The sequence below is a fragment of the Saimiri boliviensis genome, chromosome 11 (genome assembly GCF_048565385.1).
Source record: "Saimiri boliviensis isolate mSaiBol1 chromosome 11, mSaiBol1.pri, whole genome shotgun sequence".
NCBI classification, from domain to species: domain Eukaryota; kingdom Metazoa; phylum Chordata; class Mammalia; order Primates; family Cebidae; genus Saimiri; species Saimiri boliviensis.
This window is the reverse complement of record NC_133459.1, coordinates 91894825-91915048: the sequence shown is the minus strand read 5'-3', so window position 1 is coordinate 91915048 and position 20224 is coordinate 91894825. Positions and strand designations below refer to the sequence as shown.

Below are 20224 nucleotides of genomic sequence, written 5' to 3'. Positions count from 1 at the left end.
GCAAACTTGGTACACACTGAAGAAAAATACTAAAGTATCTTAGAAAGGTAAGAAGAACTGTGAATTTGGAGATATGAGGTTGGGCTGGGAACGACTGGAAAATTTAATGCTGTAATTCACTCATTTGTTTATCTAAAATATATACATATATGTATATGTATGTATGTATATGTACACACACACACAAAATATGCGAGGCTCTGACTATACACACTGGGATTATAATAGAGAACAAAACAGCCATGGCTTCTGCCTGCATAACTTACAAATTGCAGATTTATAACCAAACAATGAAACAGAGTGACAGGTGCTTTCATAGATACCTATTGCATTGGGAGTACAAAGTAGGGAGAATAGAGAGAAACTAGAGAATGAAACCTTTAAGACAAAGCCTGGGAGGAGTGTGCCAGGTTGTGCAAGAGGGAAGAAGTATGCGAGGTGTGTGTAGAGAAGGTGGAGTGTGGAGTACTTCAGGTAGAAAGAAGCATAGGCTTGAGTTGAAGAAAGAGCATGGCTAATTTGAGACAATGAAAAAAATTCTTGTGGTTGAATTATAAGGAATGCATTAGGGGAGTGCAGAGAGGTGTGGCTGGAGAGGGAGTTACATGCACAGCCTTGGGACTCCATCCAAAGACAAGGAGGACCCACTGCAGTTGTTTCCAGCAAAGAAATGACTCAATACAATGTGTGTTTCAGAAAGTCCACTCCACTGCAGTGAGAAGAATGGACTGAACTCCATCTAACCCCTCCAGGTCAACAAAAACTTCAACCACTGCAGAGTACAGGCTCCTGTGGCCACTACAGCAGTGAGAAATACTGTAGTGCATCTGGGGCAGATTCCGGATGTAACAGTACCAGAAAGAATCCAGTCTCAGACACTGTGTGGATTGCCATGGAGGTTGGGCCAGTGCTGGGCATTCATAAAGCTGACCCCACTACAGAGAAGAAAGTGGTGCCAAACTTTGCCTCCTGCTAGAAGGCCCCACTCTCCGGCTCTCCCCACTTCCTTAGGGTGCTGGGTTTTTGAGGCAGTCTACATAAAAGAGCCCCTCACTGCACCAGGAGAAAAAACCGGTTGCAGCCAGGTTGAGAGTGAGGGATCCAAAGAGCACCCACCTCCCTGTATATGAGCAGGGAGTTACTCTCCTCGGAATGAGTAAAATGGGAAAAAAAAAACCAACACGGCACCTATTAAAAGATTCTACAACATAAAACATGGAGAATGTAATGCTTAAGATGTTGATGAAAAGCATACTGGGGAAATTATTCACTTCCAGGAGCTAATACATTTTAGAAAGAACTGGTTCTGTATGCTCGTGACATTTAGACATATTTATGTTCTACAAAGAAATAAACAATAATTTAGGACATCAATCTCTGATGAAAGGGGCTAAGAGGCAGGCAGAAGAATCTATAAAGGACTGAATTGACAATGAAGAAATATAAGTCAATGTTACAAAGAAGAACCTTAAAAGAGCTCTCACAGAACACAGAACAAAAACTGAACAGATTAAATTCTCAAGAGAGATTTTTAGCTTTGCAGAAGAAAGAATGAAGACCCAATGCAAAGACAACAGGTTTTCCTGAGAACTCTACAACAAATGAAAAAAAGAGCAGGAAGCCCAGTGTTACTTATGAGAAAGAAGAAACACTCAACTGACATTGTATTTCCCTATGATAGTCAATGGAAGACACAAAAGAACAATGTCTTAAGAACTTGATGAGAATTAATTCATAACCCAAGAATTTGCCATCTAGCCAAGATACAACTTGTGTATTAAGGCAACTAAGTCAAAAGAGACATTTTGAGTAACCAAATGGCTCCAACATGTAACTTCTCTGAAATAAAATTATTCAAAGATATTTATTTAGCTAAAATGTTAATGAAAATAAAGAACTCAGATGTAAAAATGTTATGACATAATTGTACTGGTAGTCAAAACAAGCAGCATATACAACTAAGTTGAAAATATTATAAATTGGGTTATAAACTGTAAATATCAAAAATAATTTTAAAGAATACACAAATGTTTATAAACTTGATAATAATAATAGAAATATTGAAACCCAGATTATTTATACAAAATCTAGGGAGTGAATCAAAGATATGAGAACTAAAAGTATGCTAATCGTCATCTTCAAAAGAAACAAATCAATAAATACACTCTAATTTCTGACATTAAAAGTAGGTAGATGAATTGAAGTCCTTTAAAAATTTTTTTAAAAGACATAGGATAATATAAACTATCGCACCACGGTCTCTTGTTCTCATGGACCAATTTCCTCTTCCTAGAGTGACAAGCACATGGTTTATATTCTCACTCTTTCCTCTCCTGTCTCCCATGAAATCAACATCTGGGTTGAGGACCAGTAAAGTCAATAGTTCTTACTTTTCTCAACTTTATAGACCTCCATATCCACTCCATATCACAAGAATGCTCAGATTCTGCACCCTGTTATAAGACACTCACTGTTCTCCTAAAAGATCTCAAACTTGGTACTTCTACTCTCTGACTATAATTTCCCCATATTCTTCTTTTCCTATTTCCAAAAGACATCTTACCTAATTAATCCCCTACTAAAACCTGGAAGAGTAAACCTCCCCCAATAATCCACTTCATTAGCCAAAGCCCTTTGAGCTGCCTTAGCTCTCAGTTTAGACAAGGCTCTATGGTCAATGAGATTAATAAAGTTTCTATCTCCTATAGCCCTGCCTGTCTCTCTCTCTCTCTTTCTCTTCCTTTTTAGTTGTGTAAAATCTTACACAACTAAACCCATTTCTTCCCTTCTCCCTTCCCCAAGCCTATGTTTTTCTTTAACTTCCTGTAATTCAGTTTCTTTCTCTTATTTATGTTAAAACCGTATTTCAGAAGATGTCTAATTCCTCAAATATTCTGATGAACATTTTGCAGTTGCCATTCATATCTCAGTCTGCTGGTTATGACTTATTAATAACCATGGTTTGTTAAAATCAGTCCTTGGATTGTCAAAATAAGTAAGAGCGGTTTCCTGCCTTGCAGAGGCTGATAGGCTCTGAGCACATAGCCCAGTAAGAGTAGTAAATTATTACAGGAGCTACCTCAGAGGTGTGTAGAGTTGAGTTCAGGGCAAGCTTCTAAGGCTGCACCCTTTGACTCAAGGACGTATGGCTGAGCTCTCTTCCCACCCCTTAAACCTCCCCTTTTCTCGCTTTTCTTCTTTGGAACCCCCTCCTCATCCATTTTCTGAGGCTTGGACGTTTCTCATACTTCAGGTCCAAATCCTCTGTTCTTATCACTCCATCCATTTTCCCTCACAGACTTGACACATTCCATGGTAACCAAAAAGAGACTACAAATCGGAGTCTCTCGCCCCTGCCTGTATTCTGAGCTCCTGTTTTTCACTGGAAAACTCATCTCTAACTTACCATCATCTCCACCCTATTTCTCCTATTTCTCCATCTCTGTCCACAGTTCCCACATTCTCCCATTACTCAGACTCAAAACAAAGTTCACTCTTCTCAGTCAGCTCCTTCCTTACCTTACCAAGTACTCAGATGCTTCCTAATTCCTACCCTTGTTCTTCCAGATTCTAGTGTGGTTATGTGCGGACTTTCTTATTTCTTCCTAGTCAATTTTACCACTCTTAAGATAGAATTTTTTTCTTCGTGTCTCTTACAGTATCTAGCATAATATACTCTGCGCAGTAGTTCAAAAAATATCTGTAAACATCTACAACCATTCCATGGGGGCTTAAGGAGCCATGAAGTTGAACTGGACCGTGCCTGTAACACAGCCAAGGCTACACCATGAGGCCTGGATTGCCGGGCACGAAAGATCCTGCAGCCTCACCTCCTGCGCGTGGGGCTAGACTATCCACTTTTTCTTGTTTCCACCAACAGCGCCACTAATCAACTCTGGGACATCTGGGGCAAGGGTGCTTCAGGTTAGCACTCTGGCGATCTGCCCAACTGATAGGAAACTAAAATTGGGGTGAGGAGGTAGAATTCAGAGAACAGGCTTATTATATATAGAGTCCTCACAATCAGGTTGACAGCAGAGAAACTGAAATATGAGACGTATTTTCCCATTCCTCCATGCAGAATATAAATGAGAATAACTTTGCAGTCCCAGATATAATTAAGTAGTTTCCTCTCTCAATCAAAAAGCTCCATCCCTACAGTCTTTGAAAAAAAGGTAGAAAAATGGTTGTGAGAAAAGCCTTACTCTAGAGAATAACTCATCACCAGCTAGAGGCTGGACTGAGATGGGAACACCTAGCTCAGAATGAAAACACCATCATGAAAATCTCCATTCCCAGACACAAGGAGCTCATGCACCACGTCTGGTGAATGTACTTGCCAACTCACACCAAACATTTTTACTGAAATGGGAGCACTGACAGCAATGGAAACCTCCCCCAGCTCTTGAGGCTCATCACACTGCAAAGGAGAGCTCAGAAAAAGCGTGGTCCATTTTTTAAAAATGATATCCACCTAACTTCCATTGTTCATTTCTGCTTCATGTCCCAGAGCACTATTTCAAGCCCACGCTGAAATTACATTTCTGGATTAATAACAAGCACAGGAAAATAAATCACATCTGCCCCAGAAGTGAGCCCAAAGTCAAAAGCAGCCACAGAGAGGAATTTGTGAGTTGAGCTTAGGGTCAACTTTAATTCTGAAGGAAATGAACCTTTAAAAAGAAAATTCAAATCGTCTATGTAGACAAAACATTAATCTACACTGCTCTAATAAATTTTGAGCCCTTTAAAAACTTTTTTTCCTTAAATGGATATCTGCCAGAGCAGAATTTCTCTGATAAGATGGCCTGAGGCCAAATACAGTATAATAAAGATATTTGTGCTCTATCTTCATCCAACCCTCAGGTCTATTTCTATTTCCTAAAGAAACATCCAGGTATTTAGGCTTATCCCTATAAAACAATTCATACAAAGAAGTAAATCATCTCCACACACCCACTCTCTAAAACCAATTCCTTTTTTCCATCTGAGCTTAAGCTAGTCCACAAGAGTGAAAGTTTTGGAAGCCACAACAAACACTAATTAGACAGTCAAGTCAGTTAAAATGTCTGCAGTGGGGTATAACAGAGTTCTGCCATAGGCAACTGGAAAACCATCTATTCCTCTACCTCAGGGCTAGAACAGATGCTCCCACATAGCAGCAGCAATGGTAACACCTACAGACCATCTTTGCATCTGAAATAATGCTGTCCAACTAAAATATAATGAGAGTCACAGATATAATTTCAAATTTTCCAGTTGCTACTAAAATATTTAATAATAAAAAGGAATAGGGGAAATTCATCTTTATATTGTATTTAATTCAATGTACCAAAATGTATAATTTCAGCATCTAATCAACATTTAAACATTACTAAAAAGATATCTTTTTTCCCCCATACAAAGTCCTTTTTTCTTTTTCTTTTCTTTTTTTTTTTTTTGACACAGGTTCTTGGTCTTGCTCTGTCCTCCAGGGTGGTATGTGCAGTGGTATGATCACAACTGACTGCAACCTCACCCTCTAAAGTAGGAGATCAGGTGATTCTCCTACTTTAGCCTCCCGGGTGGCCAGAACTACAGGTGCACGCCACCACACCCAGCTAATTTAGTATTTTTTGTAGAGACAGGGTTTTGCCATGTTATGCAGGCTGGTCTCAATCTCCCGGGCCTAAGAGATCCACTCATCTAAGCTTCCCAAAGTGCTGAGATTAGAGGCATGATCCATCATGCTTGGCCGTAACTGAGATGTGTTGTAACTGTCAATTAGCCATATTTCAGATGCTCAATAGCAAGATGAAACCAGTGGCCACCATATAGAACAGCATGAATTGAGAATGCTCAGCATAATAGCTGTTTGCAGAACAAATAAAAAGATAAACTTTTTATTGCATTTTTGATTGTTTCAATGTCCCAAGAAAGAGATAATAGCAAATAAAGGCTTCTGAGAAAAGGAGGCTGACTTACCCTAAATCAAACCATGAATAGAGCTGGAAAAATTTCTGCTCATCTTGAAGTCTAGAACTTGCTACAAAATACCAAGGCTTTTATGTATATGTACTTACAAAACAAAGTCATAACTATCAAGCTCTTCTCATTAAAAGCATGGCAAATTTCCAAATCTCCATTTGTTTAAAATTAATGCCTTTTTTCAGCCATATGGTCATAGCCATTCTTTTTCAGATAGCTGGCATCTTCACTTTCTCACCTCACTACCCCAACCCCTCCTTTTTCATTTTGTCAAAAGCCAGACCAAATAGTTAATGCTTCCACTCTACAGCTGGAAATCGTAATAGGAATTCTGAACAAAGTTGTAATAAGGCCCAGTGAAAACGCATCAGACTGAATCTAAAGCATTCATATAATGTTAACTTCTAACCTCAAAGTAACTAGCTAGGTTCTTAAAAAGGAAAAACACAAGGACTAAATCACCAAATCTTAGGATAATAAAATTATAAATGAAATATTCAGTCTATTAAAAAGATCCAAGTTTTTAAAATAAACAAAGACAACTCATAAAATCAATTTTTTTATGGAAAAAAAGACCACAGATTTGAGCCCATATTTGGACTTCAACAAGCCTAGATTCAAACCCTAACCCAACCACTATGGGTCTTGGGCAAATTATTTAACCCTTTGAATATGCATCATCATCTGAAAAAGCAGATATTTAAACTCTATGTCTAACAGAGTTATTGCAAAGATTATACAAAATTAAACATTGTAATGAGCACACTATTTGGATGCTAATAAACATTAGTGAACTCCTATTAGACTGCTGCTCTGTTCACTTCTTTAATTTGTATAACACAGAAAGTACTAATCTGAATTTATAGATCTAGTATCAGTAGAAATAGAAGCCTTATGACACAAAATTTTCCTTCTGTTTTTCTCTTTACAATGGGATGGGGCTGGGATGGTAAATAGCTCAGGTGCATGCTACTGAGAACAAAGGTCTGTAAAAAGCGCTAAAAACTGCTGTCATCAATAGTCCAACTGCCCCCACAACTTGGTATATCCCTCACATCAAGCATATAATAATACCAATACAAAAGCAGTACGTGTTATCATGGGGGAATACATGGGGTACTAAGGGAGTCCAGAGAACATTTAGCTCAGCCTGGAGAGAGATCAGGGAAGCATTCCTGAAGGAGGTAACCACTTGATCTCAGTCAGGCATGCAAAAAATGATGAGAAAAATGAGGGAGGAGTAGAGAAGGAAAACCTAGAGAAAAGGAATGGTACCAATGAAGACACAGGATGTGAAGCACTATGCAGTACGTACAGGAGAACTGGGAGCAGAGAACTGCTAGGGTATGCTGCTAGATGCATGAGAAGGAGACTGGGGAAGCAGATAGGGCTGAGGCCATGAAAGGCATCATATAACAGAGGAAGGACCTTCGACTTTATCCTGTTGATGATGGGCAGGACAAAAACAAGGCTTATTATTGGGAATCAAAGAATTGGTATGAGTGAAGAAGAAAACCTGTGATGAATAACAAAACACTGACAGTCACTCTAAATGAAAGACAGCAGATCAAAAGAAATAAAATTGCCACATTAAACTTATCCATGACCTCCACCATTTTTGGAAAACATAAAAACAGAAACATCTTATAAGGACTTCTATCAAAAAGAGGCATTTATTAAATGTCCTGGGATAAGAAATTTGAATAAAATATCATTTCACTGGGAAAGTTTCCCCTAAGAGAAGGCCTTCCTAATTAACATAAAAGCAAGAAACCAAATGTGGTATCAAAGAAAAACCAGCAACGATATTACAATGCTTCAGAAGATTCAGTAATCTTCACTGTCATCAGAAGCCTCAGTACTACACAATCACTCTCTCACAGAGCATGGGAGAAATCAGAATGCAGTCAAGTTCTTTCTTTTTTTTTTTTTTTTGAGATGAAGTCTCACTCTGTTGCCCAGGCTGGAGTGCAGTGGCACAATCTTGCTGACTGCAACCTCTGCCTCCCAGGTTCAGGCAATTCTCCTGCCTCAGCCTCCTGAGTAGCTGGGATTACAGGCATGTGCCACCATGCCCAGCTAATTTTTGTATTTTTAGTAGAGACGAGGTTTCACCATGTTGGTCAGGCTGGTCTCAAACTCCTGACTTTGTGATCCACTCGCCTCAGCCTCCCAAAGTGCTGGGATTACAGGTGTGAGCCACCGTGCCCGGCCTTAGTCAAGTTCTTAACAAGTATCTCATCCTGTCCAATACTGTAAGGATCATTAAAAAGAGGGAAACAAACAAACAAACAAATTTTTCCTATTTTTTGTCATGTAGTTACTCTTTATCATGTAATTACAGTAATTTTTTAAGTTGAAAAAATAGCCTCTGAAAAATCTACCATAGAAAAATGGCAAAAACTAAAAGAGAGAATATGACAAAAAGTATAGAGGGGTAGGAAGTGAAGTTCTAGGATCAAGACACCATGAAGAAATTCTAGGGGACATCCCAATTCTGAAAAACCTGATGAGAAGGTATTAAAAGGGACAGTTTGAGGATTAGAAGCAGAAATGTTTGGCCTCCCAGGAAGTCATGTTACCGAATTTTTAAACACTTTTCATCTTTTTCTATTCATAGCCGATAGCTCTAAAGAGTACTCTAAATAATTAGCTGCTACAGCTTAAAAAAAGCAAATCAGAGACACTAAAGAATACCAGGTAGTAACAGCTGCACTCAACATCAAAATTTCTTTGTAGGAGACAGTCCATCACTGGTACTGTAATTTTTTCTTATAATACTAACTTTCTGCTGGGTTTCCACATTAAATTAATTTCTCTCAAAAAGGCCCAACTCTTAGTCCCTTAATCAGTTCTTAATTATCTCTACTTTCAGTAGATAAACAGATACAAGGAGAAATAAGTACCAAGTGTCTGCACAAGTCACTCAACCTGACTAAGACTACATGAGAAACTTCCAAGAGGCCATAAAATTAAGCAAGACTATTCTTCTAATGTCAGAGAAAAAACAAACAAACACATTTTTGTTCTGTGTGCAAAAAAGGATAGAAAAAAAATGTAAGATGCGTATCATAAAAATAAGGTCATTAAGAGTACCTGCCCAACACTTTGCCTAGTTATAGGACATGACATCAATATGGGACAGATTTCTGTCCACGAACAAACAATAAGCTCTGAACTCTTATAGCCTGTACAATTTATTTTAGGATTTCAGGATTCTTTTTCCTCTTTAATATTTATTAAGCATCTACTATGCTCTAGTATGTTCTAGGTAATATGCTGCTTTTCACAGATAATAAGCTTAGGGTGCACCAGTAATGCTCTTCTCTCATACCTGCCATAGCATCTAGCATGGTGCTGAGTTCAGAGTTGCTGCCCAATAATACCTGTGGAAATGTCTTTTGAGCGAACATAGGAGAATGTATGAGGTTAGCACAATAAGCAATGATCTAGCATGGAGATCCTGCTCAGTTCATACACTGGTCCCACAGCAGACCTATGATATCTGTTACTGATATTTTAAAAAACAGTCCTCTTCTGGTTACCAATCCATACCCCATTCTCGTGGATTCTCCACACTGTACATACCTGTCCATTGCGGAGGACAACGGCAGTTGTAAGTGTTGACCCCATCCACACAAACCCCTCCATTCTGACACTTATGGTTAGGGCAGTCATCAACATTCTTCTCACAGGTGCTCCCTTCAAAACCTGGTAAATGAAGAACAAAAGAAAATGATGCAATCTCATATAGAAGAAACAACCTGCTCTGTTCCCACAAAACACGGTTATTAATTAGAATAGACCTGCTTCATGACTTCAGTTCAACAGCTGCTCACCCAGGACTTACCATATGAAAAATCCCCAATTTTCTGGGGCCTCAAGCATAGCTAGACAGTGAAATGACTCATTGTGCCAATGGCATGCCTTCATAGTCACCTCACAAGCATTTCAAAATGTTTTCATGAAATAAAATCCCAGGGGTAATAAATGTCTACTTGGGACAGAGATATTCACTGATTCTAAAAAAAAATAGGGTATTAGATTTTCCCCAGCTCCATACCAGACTAATGGGAAGAACAGATAAAAAATTATCTAATTAAATTTAAGTTCCTTTTATTTATTTTTTCTTCTTTGAATGATTGCTAGGAAGCCTCCAAGCCAGGTGGGGAATAAAGTAGGGAAGGAGATAGGAAAAATATTGAGCTTAAAGTTTGAAGATATGGGTCAAGTCTCAATCTCATCACCTGCATGCTATTAGTGCATGGTAAGCTAAAGTTTTGCATCAGCTTCCTCACCTGTAAAAAATGAGGCTAATTCCACTTGCCTAGCCTGTCTTTCAAATTATAAGTGCCACACCATGAGTAAAGTGCTATACAAATGTTAAAAGGTATCTAAAAATTGGGTGGCATTATTACTAATTAAGCTTGCCAGCATTTCTAATTCATCAGGCTCTTCTCTAAATTTATAGCACTGCTTCCTTCCTCTTGATTTTTTCTTATATGAAAAACGAAACTAGCACACCAAACTTCACTCTAACTGTCCACATTGTGGTTCTCTGTAGTTTATATTTGGGGCTTCTTCCTTTCTCTTTCCTTGCTACCAAACCCCTGAGCTAATTAAACAGAAGACTACCAGCTTCAATTCTAAATATCTTCCTATTTGAATATAGTATGATTACATATTTGGCTTCCTCAAAATTTCCCTTAAGGTTCCTCTCTCTCACTCAAAATACTTATTGGGTCTTACATTAGGCACTGGTGATACAGCACTGAGTCCTTGCTTTTGTGGCATTTACAGCCTGATGAGTGGGAAAGACATCAATCACACTTTGCTTTACTCCTTACCGTAAGTTTCTGTGGTATTCTACATGTGCTCTGCTACACTAGAACATGACTTGTTTCTCTTAATACAATGGCAGACATGTAAATAAGTATAAACTGAGTGACCAAAAACATTAGGCAAAAATCAAAAGAAATCACTCTATGGAAGACAGAAATCACCAAAGGCTTTATTGAAGAAAATTATATTTCTCCAAGTATTTGGTACTCAGTCCATTTAAGCAGATGAATCACTAAGCAAGCCTGAAAAAGACTGAAAATATACTCAAATTAAAAAAAATGTATCGTATTACTCATACAGAAATATGAGTCTTACAAATAGACTAACAAGCCAGAAAATGATGAACCACTGAAGTCCACCCCTACAGAATCCATGGGCTTACCAGGTCCTTGAACTAGGGTCTTTGCTCCTAGTCTGGTGCTCTTGATGAAGACATTCTTTGGAAATGTTTAGACTCATTTTAGATTGTTGGGGAAATAAGGTTCCTGGCCTACTACTGCTAAACTTGAGAGGTTTGGTGGTGTACCAGAATGTCGATGACCATCCTCCCCCTAACTTGATCTCCCTGATGAGTAAGACTAAATACAGTTGACTAGGGTGTCAGGGAGGCAGTAAAGACTCTGTAGCTAAACTATAAGGAATAGAAACTATGACTCTAACTTTATATTAGCCAATGTTAAAACTAACTGAATTCACCAAACACAGGCAAATTAAAAAAGCAGAAGCATTTCAGTATAACCACAACAGAAAAGAAACGAAGTGTTTTCTTTTTATAACGGATTGACTATTTTTGAGGTACTTCTTCCCTGTCAGTAGGTACGTAGGTAAGAAGGGAGGCAGGAAAGACAGTTAATTCACGGCTAAAAGCATGTAGTCAAACTGCCTAGGTTCAACTCTCAGCCTTGCCATGCAATAACTGAGTGAACACGGGGAAGATACTTAAATTTTCTTAGGGAATTAACAGGACCTACCTTAAGGGGTTATCATAAACATTAAATGAATTAGATAAACAGAACTTAATTCAACAAATGGTCCTGGGACAACTAAATATCCACAAGCAAAAGAATGAAGTTAGACTCCTTCCTCACACATAAAAATTAACTCGAAATGGATTGGAGAGCTAAAGGTAGGCACTAAAATTATAAATCACTTAGAAATAGTAAATCCTTGTAACTTTGGATAAGCAAAGCTTCCACAAATATGACCAAAAGCACAAGCAACAAAAGAAAAAATAAATTATATTTCAAGTTAAAAACATTTGGGCTGAAAAGGATATCATCAAGAAAGTGAAAAGAGAGCAAACAGAATGACAGAAAATATTTGCAAATCATATTATCTGATAAGAAACTTGTATTTAGGATATATTAAAAATTATTATAGTTTAATAATAAAAAGATAAACCAATTATAAAGTGGGCAAGGGATCTGAAGAGACACTTTCCAAAGAAGATACGTAATTACTAATAAGCATAAGAAAAGATGTTCAAAATCATCAATCATCCGGGAAATGTACATCAAAAGTGCAATGAGATAAACACTTCATATTATGAATGAATATAATAAAGAAGACAGACAATAACAAGTGTTGATGAGGATGTGGAGAAACTGGAACTCACATATACTGCTGGTTGGAATGTACCCACTTCAGAATAGTTTGACAGTTCCTGAAAAGGTTAAATGGCATTACCATTTGACACAGCAATTCTGCTCCTACGTATATACTCAAGAAATATGAAGATATATGTCCACCAAAAAATTATACAAGAATGTTTATAACAGTCTTATTCATAATACTCAAAAAGTAGAAGCAACTCAAATGTCAATCAACCGATGATAAATAAAATGATAAAATGTGGTAAATCCATATGATCAAATGTTATTCAGCCATGAAAAGGAATGAAGTACTGATATATGCTATCACATGAATGAACTTTGAAAACCTCATGCTATGTGAAAGAAGTTACCACAAATTACTACATACTGCATGCTTCCATTTGTGTGAAATGTCTGGAAGAGGCAAATAGAGACAGAAAACAGACTAGTAGTTGCCTACCAGGGCTGAGAGGGAGTTAGGAGGAATGGAGAGTAATTGATAATGGTAAAGGGTTTCTTTTGATGTATAAAAATATTCTAGAATTGTTTGTGGTGATTGCTACTTCAGTCTGGGAATATACTAAAATTTTTGAATTGTATACTTTTTAAAAAAGTAAATCGTATAGTATATAAATTATATCTCAATAAAGCTATTGTATTAAGGGAAAAAGCACTAAACACAGTGTCTTATGCATATTAGCTAATATTAATATTTGTTAGTGGAATTATGGCAACCCTTAGAGATTGTCTAATCCTTTCATGCAACAGATGAGCAAGTTGAGGGCCACATGGCTGACTTGCCCAAGATTAAATGGCTAGTAAGTACAAATAAGTACTTAACCAGAAACTTTACCCAATTGCAGTCCATATGTTTTCTGGGATCCAGGAGTTCCCTTTTGACAATGTAAAAATACAAACTTTGGTCAAAAGTTCCCATGTCTGAGAAAATCCAAGCCAAATCAGTTCTCCTCCAAAATTAAGACAGGATTTATGCTTTAAAAATAGAGATACAGAACTTTTTGGAAAGATCAACCAAATTCTTGTAAGAAACAGTCTACCCAAAGCAAGGGAATGACTATATGAAAAGTCACAAGGCACTTCTTAAAAATATATCTTAAGTTTTTAGGGAAAGGTAAACAGACAAGTTTCCAGACCCGTGGGTGGGATGGGTGTAGCTGATTCACAGAGAGGCTAAAGGGAGTCTACCGCTTAAAGCCAATTCACATCCTTAAAAGGTCAAATGGAGAGAAATTAAAACTCCAGAGAAGCATTTTAAGACTGTGCTGTTACAAAACCATGGGCCACTTAACTGATTAATAATGGCAATGAGGGCAGGGAACAGAAAAACGTTTTTCAAACCTGTGATCCCCACACAGAATAGCATCTTTCAAGGAAACACCCTTATCTTTCCATTTTCAGACCTTGGGAGGTGTGAGGGTGGAAAAGCTAGGTAGAGAAAAGCAAGATGAGAGCAGAAAGGAGATGAAATGACACAACCAGGATTCTCCCAAGCTGGGCTCAAAGTCTTCAAGAAAAGTTCCCATGAAAGAGTGAAGAAAGAGTTTCTTCCCTCTCCCACAGAAAAAAGAGTGAAGAAAAACAAAAAACAAACAAACAAACAAAAAACAGGAATACCTGGAACTAGACAAAGATAAAAAGATACAAGGATAGTTTTTTCCCCCATTAGAAATCTATCACAAAGCAAACCTGCCAATATACAATCAGTATAACACCCAAGAAAAGGACACATGCAGCCAGGCACGGTGGCTCGCGCCTGTAATCCCAGCACTTTTGAGAGGCCGAGGTGGGTGGATCGCCTGAGGTCAGGAGTTCAAGGCCAACCTGACCAACACGGAGAAAAGATTGTCTCTACTAAAAATACAAAAAATTAGCTGGGCATGGTGGCAGGCACCTGTAGTCCCAGCTACTTGGGAGGCTGAGACATGAGAATAGCTTGAACCCAGAAGTGGAGGTTGCAGTGAGCCGAGATCACGCCATTGCACTCCAGCCTGGGAGACAGAGTAAGACTCTGTTTCACCAAAAAAAAAAAAAAAAAAAAAAAAGAAAAGAAAGAAAAAAGAAAACAAAAAGAAAAGAAAATGACTCATGCCCCCAAAGAAGTGTGAGAATGCAAGAGGGAATCCCTGGCCTTTCCCTATCCAACTAGTTTTCTTGGCACACATCTTCCATTATCTGAATGAGTCCAGATTAGCTCACAGACCCCTGTGACTGTGCCACATATCTCCCACCCCAATACCTCCACCCCAGGCTTGCTGTTTACACCTGCTTCCCTTGATATCTTCCTCCATTTTTTTCTAACTTTGTCACCAAATACGTCAAAGAAATAAATAGGAGGATTCAAAGAGAATAATTTCAGTACATTTTAAAAATTGTAGAATATAGGAATTCTCTTCTGTTTACCACAGTCAATTCATTCATTTTCAAAATATTCATTGAGGCTCCATTTTATAGCAGGTACTACGCTGGGGACCAAGGTAGGGAGTTAAAATGAGAGTTTCTACTTGGAAAGGTGAACAGATAAATAATTACCGTGATAAGCACTGTGCTAGAGATATGCAGATGTCAAAAGACCTTAGAGGGTCTCCAATACACATGGAGGGTAGGGAATATAGAAGGCATTTCAGTGAAACAGAGTGCCCTTCACAAATCATTAAGAATGAGTGTTATATTAAAAAAAAAAAGAGAAGAGGGTGATAGAAAGCTAAGGAGGCAGCATAGGCAAGAACATCCAGCATGAGAGAACAGTGAGGGACATCAGGAACATCTTTCTGGAACATCAGGTAAAACAGACTTAGGGCCCAAGTCAAAGGAGCTAAAATAATACGCCCTGGAGAGTGGTATGATTATTTCTGCATCTGTTCCAAAGAAACCTGCCAAAATCTGATTAGCATAATACCCAAGAGAACGTCACATTCCCCAAGTGTGAAAATGCAAGAGGGAATTATTTCTAATAGTTCTTAAGCTCAGCAACAACAGAGTAGACACAAAAGCCACAAAATGTGCTTAAGCTTTACTTTAATGATATAGGGATATCACGTATCATCAGCCTGTGGAGTACAGAGGTGTTTTACAAAGGATAAACCTTCATTGTTTGGAAAGGAAGATCAGAGAGCTTTTTATGAAGTTTAAACAAAATCAGAGGAATAAAGAGATGTGGGAAAGAAAGAAGAAAGGAAAGTACATTGAGGACAGTCCAATCCAACTGTGAACTCATAAGTCACAGCCAGTAAATTCAAAACAGCCTACTGTTTTCTGATTACTTGTGCTACTTTATTAAAATAGCCACAAACACAAAACTAGTCTACCTCTTTCTCTTCCTATTACTGGCCCTAACCCAAAAATACTGGGAGTGAATGATTTAATAATTTATTTTCATACTCCATTTTGTTCTTAAATTAAAATTACTGTGGCTGGGTGCCCCTCCTGTAGCTTCTGCTAAAGACTTTACATAATGAAAGTTCATGAAGTGTCTGGATTTCTAACAGTTACTTATTCAAAAAGAAGATGAGATGTGGTTCATTGATTTGATTCTATTGATTCTCTCTTGAAGTTATTTTTCTCCTCCCTCCGTGAAGAAACATTTCTGTGTCATACAAGAAGAGTCATTTTTGTAGTTTTATTTCCCTCCTGAGTCCTACAATAATATTAAAATATACTCACAGTGACTACAGAATCCTTTGCAAGAAAAGATTTGTAACTTAACCATTTAAACGTAGTCACTAAGTTATGTGGCATTCACTGACTCAGAGTTGAAAAAGACTCCAAAATTCTCATCCCATATTAGCGTATACAAGGACAAAAGGAGAGGCCAAACTAAGTCTAGGATGCATAATATAAAGAAAAAAGTGAGAAGACCAAAGTTGCATTCTCAATACTATGACGTGATACTAAACAATACAGTCAGTCAGCCAATACATATGTGCAGGCTTAGCATATACTGGTCACTGCTTGTAGGTGTTTGGAATACATCAGTAAACAAAAACAAAGATCCTAGTTTTCATTCTGGAGAGGGTAAGAGGCAGTAGAATTTGGAAAAGACAGACAATAAACAATAGACATAATGAAGTAAATTACATGGTATAAATTATATAGTAAGAAGATGAGAGTTACAGAAAAAGAAAACAAAAAGTAGACCAGGGTTAGCAATTAAGGGGATGGGGGACAGTTACAATTTTAAATAGGGTGGTTATGGTAAGCCTCAATTAGAAATGCAAAGACGTGAAATGCAGTGGAAGCAACCATTTAGGAGTTGCAGAAAACTTTAACAAGCTACTTTGCCTCCTGCTGACTTTGTTTCCCCATTTTTATCACTGAAATAATAATTCTTTTCAAATAAGGTGCTATTTACATTGAGATAGTAACTATTACTCTAAGTAACATTTTAGTCTCTTTACAAGCATGGGGAGCAATGGAAGGAAGGGCAATGGAAGGAAGGGTACTGCAATATGAAAATGACTTTTTAAAAGAAAATCATCTCTAGGCACCATTTCCTTTTAAGGAAATAAAGTGATATTTTCTGAACTCCACCTGGGACATATCAACAATGAGCATAAAATCTTACAAATTACATAAATAACATATTTATTCACAGTGCTACTACATCATCTATTGTTTCGAATTCTCTTTAATTTTCTTTCTATATATTTATCCAAAGCTGAAGTCATCTGTTTTAGATTATGGGACCCTGAAAAGCAAGAACTAGTCTATGTAACTACTTTTAAACATCTGCACAATCAATGCTATATACATACATATATATATAGATATAGATACATAACAAGTACTATTTGATTACAATTAGAAGTATCTTGTTTTTCCTCATAACATGAACTTAGATTTTTAACCCAAACAGCTCAAAGCATTTAACAAAAAGTTCTACACACCTACAAAGTATTTTCAGGAAGCAGATGTGCATGTGGCGCAATAAGATGCACAAAGCAAAGGCTTTGAAAATAAACTGCCTGGGTTTCAGGACCCAGCCTAACCACATATTGGCTGTACGACTTTGGGTAAATCACTTAACAGCTTCAAACTTCTGCTACTTCATGTGGGAAAACTTGAAAAATGATACCTGTTCCCAAGATTTTTGTGTAATTGAGCTAATAAGCATGGAAGTACCTGGCATAGTTCCTGAGCCACCAAAAAAAAAAAGTTAGTTTTCTCCTCACCAAATCTCCCCATTCCCACCCCTCATGCTAATCTACACACACACACACACACACACACACACACACACACACACCCACACCCTATTAGTGAGTAAATAAATGTCTTGCTTTAAACTACAAGCAGAGAATATGAGACAGCCAAGATTTCCTTACTCTATTTCACTAGCCCTGGCAGGCTCTCAGCTGCGGAATCCTTGGTTATTTCCTTTCTCAAGGAGGAGATACTATTCTAGTTTGACAGATCCTTTCCTGGACACACTCTCAGAATTCCCTAAGGTTCTTATCGTGGCTAATGGGTAACAATGCAGAGGCTATGGGAGTGAATAATTGCTCTCTCTCAGCTAAAAACTTCCTTTATTGACTTCTCTAACTTCCCGTCAACATCTTGCTGCCAAATCAACCTCTTGTTCTAGGCAACTATTAAAAGTAATTTTCTTGAAACTGAAAAACACATTTAGCCTCAACAATAAATCATACTAACATCAGTTACTAGTCAATTAGATTACTAGAATATCAGACTCATAGAACACTTGCAATATTACAATATTTTCAAAATAAAGTTGTTTACATTTCTATTCTGTCTTTAACCCTTAAAATGCAAACAAATACAGGCATGAAGACAGATGCCTTTTAGTTATTTCTTCTAAAAGATAAAGTGGATAGTAATATTATGTTAATAAACATTTATTTAGTATTGAGAATGACATAATCTATTCTTTATTAAAAGAGAAACTAAAAGTAATACAATTAAGCAGCTTGTTCTTGTGACTTAGTTAAATAATATAAAGTTTTCATTTCAGTTATGTGGCAATGCTTTGTATAGCTGTATTCCAAATACATAGCATGGTGCCTAGAACATAGTAGGCAGTCAATACATTTTAACCAAACTAAATGAATAAATTACCAGTTGATTTTATACTGAGGCCCAACCTACGACCTTTAATCCCCCAAAATAAAACACACAATCCCATTATATGTGAACCATATCCACAATACCAGAATCTAAGATTCCCACTCTGAAAAAGTAGCTAGAACAACTTCTTTTTGAGGCAATTCTGCTTACTTAGCACATTATTCCCCCCTACAGTTTTCCTTCTTTTGTTTTTGTACTAAGGATATTTGTATAAAAACAGGATCTTTGTTGCTTGGTAATTCATCTGCTCCAGCTGCTTGTATTCTGTTCCCAATCAAAATTTTTGGTTTTTAGCCTCCTCATCATTTTTATAAGGAGTTGAATGAATTGGCCAGGCTTGCTCCTTTTTCCCTCTCCATGGAACACTAGGCTCCAAGCTCCCTGACACTGTTCTTTTTGTTTCTATCTTTGGGTTGTGTGTGCACTCTAAGATACTTGTCCCAGTGAAGAGTGTACAAAGTATTGTGCCATGTGTAGTCTCTCATACACCATCTATCAGCTCATTAAAAAGTGCTTATTGATTGTAACAGAGGACCCCCTCCTCCATTTCAGAATTCTCTAGCTTTAAGTTAGGGCAGGGTTACCCCAAAGTCAGAGAGGGTACATGGGAGCAGGTTGTGAAGGCCAGCAGCCCAGGGAAAATCATGAAAGGGCAGCTGGGTGCATTTAGGTGAACAAGAAAACAATGAATCACTCCATCAAAAGTGAAAGCACATAGGAAAACTGATCACCCACTGTTAATGTCAATTCAGTTTAAAACACTTTATTAACCACCCATACATATTTTCCAACGTCTAATTCTCATCCTGTTCTTTTCCATTCCAGATTTGCCTGTTTCTTTCCCAGAGCTCTGTTCCTCTTATTTCTCACTGTTTCTACAAAAGGGACAATAAACAATTTTCTAGCCACTCATCATCATAAACCTTGACATGCTAAATTACCCCCTGCTCAGTTTATGGACCACAGTGGGCCCATAAAACTCCTCCCTCACCAGCAACCCACCCCACACAAAATTCTCACTTCCCTTTTTCCCTGCACTAGGAAGCTTCCTAAAAAAAGCAACAGAGCCACACCCACCACCTCCTGTGCTAGGAGTTTGTCCCCTAATCCTGGGACACTAGGGAGCTCCTTACCTGGAAGGCAGTTGCACTCAAAAGTGAAGTCACCAGTCTGCCGACAGGTGCCTCCGTTGACACAAGGGGAGGGTGCACAGGGCACATATGGGCTATCGCAGTACTGGCCTGTGAAGCCCTGAGGGCACTGGCACTGGTAGGAACCAGGCAGGTTGAGGCAGGTGCCACCATGCTGGCAGTGTCCTGGAATGTCACACTCATTGACATCAGTCTCACACTTCTGCCCTGTAAAGCCTGTGAGGCATTTGCAGGAGAACTGGTTGGCGACAGTGGTACAGGTGCTTCCATTTGCACAGGGATGAGACAGGCAGGCATCAGTCCATTGGCAAAGTTTACCTAAAGGAAGGATAACAGAACTCAGTACTGGCCACAGTAACAGAAGCTGGTCCCATCCTCAACACCTCATCTTCCAACCAATAGGTGATATCAGGGAGCTCTTGCATGGAGAAGACTTCAACTCTGAAATTTACAGAAGGCCAAACTGGAGTGTCCTCAAGGTCATCTGACACAGAGCACTCTCCAGAAACTCTCCAACACCCTCAGCCAAGACACAAGGACTCAGTGTGTAGAGTACCTGGAGGAAACTGT

The 20224-nt window shown here is 38.1% G+C and overlaps 1 protein-coding gene across 1 annotated transcript in view; it reads right to left on the bottom strand.

Annotated features, from left to right (window-relative positions):
• NOTCH2 (notch receptor 2) overlaps positions 1–20224 on the bottom strand; it is a 176672-nt gene that overhangs the window by 78700 nt on the left and 77748 nt on the right. The window contains 2 exon segments of the mRNA XM_003944788.4: positions 9556–9678; positions 19637–19972. Of these exon segments, the coding sequence (XP_003944837.2) occupies positions 9556–9678; positions 19637–19972 (459 nt within the window).